General features: G+C 35.5%; 1 protein-coding gene across 1 annotated transcript; it reads left to right on the top strand.

Annotated features, from left to right (window-relative positions):
• The first annotated feature begins 479 nt into the window (after positions 1-479).
• On the top strand, positions 480-7,102 carry LOC116006991 (nucleolar MIF4G domain-containing protein 1-like). The gene is made up of 14 exons (XM_031247543.1): positions 480-726; positions 1,008-1,042; positions 1,150-1,241; positions 1,400-2,480; positions 2,574-2,641; positions 3,335-3,417; positions 3,975-4,074; positions 4,251-4,336; positions 4,706-4,788; positions 4,980-5,107; positions 5,220-5,321; positions 5,867-6,166; positions 6,260-6,382; positions 6,482-7,102. Exons 2-14 carry the CDS (start codon positions 1,039-1,041, stop codon positions 6,860-6,862), a joined length of 2,631 nt encoding a protein of 876 aa, XP_031103403.1. The 5' UTR covers positions 480-726; positions 1,008-1,038; the 3' UTR covers positions 6,863-7,102.
• The last annotated feature ends 85 nt before the right edge of the window (positions 7,103-7,187 follow it).

The following is a 7,187-nucleotide window of genomic DNA, read 5'->3' as shown; positions in this document are numbered from 1 at the left end:
TAAACCCATAAAGCCCTTAAATCAAATAACCAGAAGATCAGTTTTTTTTTTTTTTAAAAGTGTCAAATAGGCCACTGAACTTATAGTTTTTGTGCAATTGGGCCATTGAACTTAAAAAGTGTGCAATTCAACCATCAAACAAACAAAATTTGTGCAATTGAACCATTTTTACAAAAATTTTTAATTCAATTTGAGTTAAAAACATTTCAATATTGACTCCCAACTAAGTATGGTAGAAGAAAATGCCACTCTTAATACATATATGTTAGTAATATAATTGAATTTTACCAAAAATTTTTGTAAAAATGGTCCAATTGCACAAATTTTGATTGTTTGATGGTTGAATTACACACTTTTTAAGTTCAATGGCCCAATTACACAAAAGCAATAAGTTCAGTGGCCTATTTAACATTTTTTTTTTTTTTTTTTTTTTTTAGGGATTGAAGCGTGAGCTTCTTCATTAGGAGTTAGGACAGCAGCCGAGAACAGAGTTATTGCCGCTGGTTGCGACGAAGGAGCCAAATCGCGATCAACGCCATTGCCGCGGTCGATGTTACAACAGAACCCTGGCCATGTATGCCATCCACCGTTCTGGTTTTTGAAATCTCAGCGGCTCAGTTTCCGTCTGCCAGCATCACCGGTCGCCGTCAGCCTCTCCTCTCCTTGCCAGTGACCAGTGTTGCCTCACCTCGCCAGCCGCGACACTCTTGGCCTCAGGACGTCAGAGTAAGCCCACCGTCTCCCTCAAAGCTTGTATGTAGTTGTTTGCTCACACTGTGGGTATGTATAATATATTATATTATACATGTCTGGCTGCTAGTTTGTGGACTAATTGTGTTTCAGATATGCACAAGTAAGGATTATGTTAGTTCAAGCTTAAACATTAAGCACTAAATTAGAGTAACACAATTTTATGTCTTTTTAACAAGTCACATTTTTTCAGATAATCTTCATATTTCTGGTTTTCTTAATTAATTTTGGCCTTTTTGTTCTGTGATTTTTGGCAGCTGATATTCATTGCTGAGCAGATACTAGATAATGGGTAAGGTTTTCTTGGATTTCCCAATTAATTTACTGCCTATAAAAGAAATAAAAACAACTAATTTATAGCATTTTTGGCTTTTCACTTATCTGTTTTTTTTCTATCAGATGAAGATAATAGATCTAGAAGAGAACGCAGGAAGGAAGCTCGTTTAGCGAAGAACAAGAAGAAGTTTGATTCATGGCTTCAACATCATCATGTAAGATGCTTATTGGAATAGCATAGGAGTCCTTTAGGCTGGTTTGGAGAAACTCATTGGGTTATGCAGAATCATTTTCTAGCAGTTTCTTAAATAGTTTTTTTCACAGATTGCAAATATTGATTTTAGTCTTTTGTTCCTACATCAATAAATTGCAGAAATCATTGCCAGTTTTGAAGTCAAAGCATGCAAAAATACAGCAGGGGATTGTAGGCCCAAAAAGTAGTGAGGCTATGTGCAAGAATTCTGATAGTGAAGCAGAACATAACATTGAGCTTTCTCCAGTAGTGGAAAACACAGAAGTTAAGACAAACAATTTGAAAAGGAAATGTGACTTAAGTTCAAACACAAGGTTCAATGAATATCTGGAAATGGAGATGACAGGAGGGGTTAATTCTGCAGAGGATGATATGAGACTGGAAAAGAAACTTGCAAAGAAACTCAGAGTCAAGGATGGGAAACTGAGTGGTGGTGATGATATTAATATGTTACTTGAAGGAATTCCGTCTATTCTTAACTCTGTTGGTGAAGTACAAGAATTTCCAAAGGGTAAAAAGAGTCGCACTTCAGGCACGAAGAAGAAATTAATGGATGTGGATGTGAATGTAGTGGGTGAAGTAGTTGATAAAAGGGTTAGACAATCTGATTCTATATCTGCTAGCTGCGATGACTATAATCATGTAGAGGAATTTGATGGGTTAAAAGAATTGGATAAGCCAAAAAAGAAAAAAACAAAATTTGAAAAGTACCTTGAATTGGAAAATGGCTCAATTTCAGCTGAGGAGGATCTAGCTTTGGAGAAAAAGCTTGCGAAGAAGCTCAAGGTTAAGGGAGGGAAATTAAATCGAGATGATGATGGTATTAATATCTTATTTGATGGCATTCCTTCTGCTCTTGAATTGTTTGAGGGTGAAAAACTCCAAAATGCAGAAGAAGGTCCTCGAAAGATCTTGGATGAAACATTGCATAGAAAATCTAAAAGCTTGAAGTCAGTCAAGCAAAAGCAAGTCATAGAAGGAGAGCAAGATCAGGATCAGGTTCAGGTGTCTGTAAAGAGAACTGATAAAGCACTTAGAGCATCTTACCCAGCAACATCTTCAGGTATTGAGGTGGGGCTGGGAAAACTTCCTTCTGCTCAATCTGCATTTGGAGAAAATACAAATTATATTGCCCCACACTTGAGATCTCATTTGGGAAATGAATCACAAGACCATGCTCAAATTCGTAGACGAGTCCGAGGTATGGGGTCTTAGGAACTGTTCCGGTATTTTGCACAATACATGTTTGTTCCTGTTATTCTGATTTCTGTTGCCCTAACTCAACTTCTTCTAGGTCTTTTGAATAGGCTCTCTGAATCTAATGTGGAATCAATCACTGGTGATATGTCTACAATCTTCCATGTAAGTTACTAAACCCTCCACACAATTGACTTGACACTAAATTTAGGCAAAGAATATATTGTCTTTATTAGAATTGAGAGTAAAAAATGCTAATTTATTATGCGTGTGCCCAGAAAGTAAGGTAGTAGTGTATTTTGGAGTGCATGGATGTTGGGAAAGTGTGATGGTATGTGGCATTAATAAAAAAGAGTTGCACCTCATGCCTCTAAATGATGGTTTCATTTAAAATGTAGTTCTATTATAAGATGAGATCTGTGTGTGTATACGGACATATTTAGTTTATGATTGGCTAAAAGAATTTATTAATGTTTTAGAGTTCCAATAGACCTTTCCTGCAAATGTATTGTTAGGCAGGATAAAAATGGTTGATTTTTTCCAGTACTGATAGATTACACAGGCCTTGTCCAGGTATTTCCTTTGGTTTTAGTGGTTTCCAAGTGTTACAAGATGATTTTTCTGACCTGTCATTTACTCATGCAATCATTTATGAGAGCTAAACACAATTGTCATTCTCTGTATATGTCCTTTCAGTATTGGCGTTTTCCTGAACTGACATTCATTTTAATAGTATAGAATACTTCAACGCTTTTCTATGTCTTGAACTTAGCTCATGTCTTCTGTGTAGATTGGTCTTTCATCATTTACAGGAAATTCAAATTTGCACCTGAACTCCCTTGTCTCTTGAACTTGCAGACAGTAGATTGTAGTCTTCGTTCAGTAATTATAATTGAAGAGGTTTTGGCATCATGTTCCGGAGGTCCACGTGGCAATGAACAGTTAAGAAGGCAACTCTTTGTGGTTTTTTCAAAATTTTCATGATGTAGCTTGTCTATCTGGTTGCATATCTTTCCTATCTTATTTCTGCATGCAAAAAATATCAGGTTGATTTTCATGTAGTTTATTCTTTCTTAATAGAGGATAATATTTTGATAAATGCAGAATCAAGGCCCTTATATGTGAAAACTCTTTCCATCTTTTGTGTTCTAAACTGTTGAAGTAAAAAATGGGAGGAATTTGACATGCCATCATTGGCCAATTTAATGTATAAAGTTTCCTAATAAATAGTAGGATGAATCCATGGTGATTGTATCACCAACACTAGCATTAGCTAGTGCACAATGCTTCTGGACAATTATAGTGACTACAATTAGTTAAGTTTGTCCATGGATTGCATAGTTGTTTGATATCTCTGTATTCTTTAGGCACCTTGATATCTCAATGTTCCTTTCTGTGGGTGCAGTCCTGCTATTAAATAATGTTTTATTCCCTTTCTTTTTAACATTATTGCACCTTTTTTTATTTTAAATTTATCATTGTTTCCTGATGTTGACAGATATGCAGCAGTATTTGCAGCTTTTGTTGCTGGCATGGCTAGCTTAGTTGGTATTGACTTCAGTGCCAAGCTTCTGGCTTCTCTGGCAAGAAATTTTGAGGTGCATGACATGTTAACAAGTATTCAAGCCTTTTATTTATTTATTACAGTGTTTTTTTTTTTTAATTATAAATTGTTTGTTAAACAGCAAAAAATCTAGTGTGTGTATAAGTATAACGTATAAGCACTTTTAAACTCTTATCTGTTCTTCTTTTGTCTTGTGTTCTTTGTATATAGGATGAGTACTTGAAAGAAGACACTATGTCATTGCGGAATCTGACTCTTCTATTTTCATATTTGTACACATTTGGCGTTTTCTCTAGGTGAGTGAAAATTTTGAATCCACTTTTCTTCCATTTACAGGTATAAATGGAGCCTAGAATCCTGCAAGTCACATATTTACTTTTACAGTTTTACGTTATTTTTGTTGCTTTCTAGTGGATTGGCTCACTCATGTTTCATTGTGCTTGTTATTACTCTAATGTGCAAACCAACAAAGATGGATGACAACCTTTCTTTAGTAGAAGCCCATGTGCATGCAAATTAAACCAACCTTTTAGCATGTTATGTATTGTTCAGAAATGTAATCGATGCTTGATTTTCATTGACTTATCTATGATTCAGTTTGGTTATAATATTTTCTTATCCTGGCTATTTGACCAATGCTTGAAGCTACTTATTATGCTTTGCAGTGACTTAATGTATGACTTCTTGGTAATTCTGAGTAAGAGACTGACAGAAGCTGATGTTTCTACAATTTTGGCAGTCTTACAATGTAAGTCTTATTATTATTATTATTATTATTATTATTATTAGGGTAGTGTTACTATTAAATCAATTTATCTTTTTTATTGTTGTATTCAATTTGTTGAAAACAGTTGTCTCTAGCAAAAATTTCCCACTAATGGGCTAGTTGGTATGGAGACAGTTCTCACTTTTTATCCTTTTTGGTGGGTGACTGAACAGCTTGTGGTATGAAATTGAGAGGTGATGATCCTGTTGGAATGAAGAATTTTATAATTAGCATTCAGAACAGGGTTAATGAATTGAAGACCTTATCTAGAGATGCACAATCCAGTCTTGATAGCAAAAGGGTATACTTGCAATCTGCTCTTATTATACTACCATTATGTTGTCTTTCTTTGTAAGACATTTTTTCTATGTATTTGTATGAGTATATATATATATTTAATTGTGTTGCTGCAGATGGAGTTCATGCTTGAGACAATATGTGATATAAAAAACAATAAGAAGAGGCCCAAGGAGGAAACCATGCAGCTTACCCGAATAAAAAAATGGCTACAGAAGGTGTGCATCTATTGTTATGCTATATATGCTGCAGAAAAAAAGTGATCTGGTGCACTGGATTCAGTTTAGCACCAGCTTTGCGATGCATGAAATCTTTATGCTTACATAAATGATAACTGAGTATTTTGTTTAATATCCAATATCTAGCTTAATCATTGCTTGGTAGATGTGATGCCGGAAAGCTATTTAGTGCTGCCATCACTTTGTATGCAGTTAACGTTTCTACCATCCTCTTTATCTTGGGTGGACATGCAAACATTCTTAGAGAAAGCTAGCTTCATTTACAATTACGGTTATGCCATTTGGTGGAACTTTGTCTCAACCAAAACTCATTTTCTCATTATGTTTCCTGCTTTACAGTGACATTAAGGTGATAATCATTTCAATGTTTTCTACCACTTGCTTAAGCTGCTTGATGCTATCAACTGAAGTTTGATGTAGTGACAGTTGTAATTCCTTACCACAGAAGTGAAGTCTGTCTATCTGTGTATCTGTAATGATCTCTACTTGTTAAATCCCTATCTTAATTTTTCTTTTGATTACAGCTCAGAGTGGATGATATTCTACTTCGAGGATTAAGGTGGAGCAAGCTTCTTGATCCAGATAAGAGAGGTCAGTGGTGGTTGTCTGGGGATTTCAATGTGAATTCCAATCAAAAGAATATTAGGGAGGTTGCGAACACAATTGACATGGAGGTCGTTGAGACTCAAAAAATGCTCCAGCTTGCTGCCACACAGAGGATGAACACAGATGCGCGGAGAGCAATTTTCTGTGTAATAATGAGCGGTGAGGACTACATTGATGCATTTGAGAAGCTTCTAAGATTGGACTTGCCTGGGAAGCAGGTCAGGATTCCTCCACTTGATCATCTCATCCTATGTACAGTTAAATAGCAACCAACCTGATTTAGCTTCTCAACATATTATTCCGTTCTGCAGGATAGGGAGATAATGCGAGTTCTGTTAGAATGCTGCTTACAGGAAAAAGTATTTAATAAGTATTATTGTGCACTAGCATCTAAGTTGTGCAGCCATGATAAGAACCATAAGTTTACTCTTCAGGTATAATAAATATGGGAAGAACAACAGTTAAGTATGTATTTGATTGTAATTGATGTGGAAGCTGTATTCATCCTGCATATCTATCCTTTTGTTATGCAGTATTGCCTTTGGGACCATTTCAAGGAAGTGGAGTCGATGGAACTGATGAGATCAATGCACCTCTCAAAATTCGTTGCAGAGATGCTCGCATCTTATACTCTTTCCCTTTCGGTCTTAAAGGTGGTTGATCTAGGTGATGTCACACAATTAACTCCAAAAAGGACTATGCATTTCCGGATGCTTTTCGAAGCCATCTTTGAGTTTCCAGATAAACTTGTATGGAACATTTTTACTCGAATTGCTTTGCCAGAGCATGAGTCCCTTTGTAACGGGATTGTCATCTTTATACGAGAATATGTTGCAAATGGTCACAAGTCTCTAGCAGGTAAATTCAAGATTGCCAAGAAGGCCATTAACAATGTTGAAGGGGTACTAATGTGAGCGCTGATTGGATTGGCCTATGAGATTATATTTATTTATATATGTAATAGGAAATTTTTTGTTAAGTTTAGCTCTATTCTTTTTCAGGTACTTTTTGGTACACTATTCGGCCTATGAGATTATATTTATTTCTATATGTAATAGGAAATTTTTAGTTAAGTTTAGCTCTATTCTTTTTCAGGTACTTTTTGGTACACTATTCTTTATGAGATGAAAGAGAAATTTCCACCTTTGATCCCACGAGTATGTGGTCATTTCTACATTTGGTTCTTGACTATTAAAATTTTTAGATTTTGTCTCACAACTTTTAAATCTCTGTCATATT

The sequence above is a fragment of the Ipomoea triloba genome, chromosome 15 (assembly GCF_003576645.1).
Source record: "Ipomoea triloba cultivar NCNSP0323 chromosome 15, ASM357664v1".
Classification (NCBI taxonomy): domain Eukaryota; kingdom Viridiplantae; phylum Streptophyta; class Magnoliopsida; order Solanales; family Convolvulaceae; genus Ipomoea; species Ipomoea triloba.
Note: the sequence above shows the minus strand (reverse complement) of the source record. Positions and strands in the feature narration are given on the sequence as shown.

Bases quoted from the DNA above. Each gene is read 5' to 3' on its own strand.
- LOC116006991 (XM_031247543.1), top strand. The intron at 3,418-3,974 runs GTTAAGAAGGCA...TGATGTTGACAG, and splicing joins GGTCCACGTGGCAATGAACA to ATATGCAGCAGTATTTGCAG. The intron at 5,108-5,219 runs GTATACTTGCAA...GTGTTGCTGCAG, and splicing joins CCAGTCTTGATAGCAAAAGG to ATGGAGTTCATGCTTGAGAC.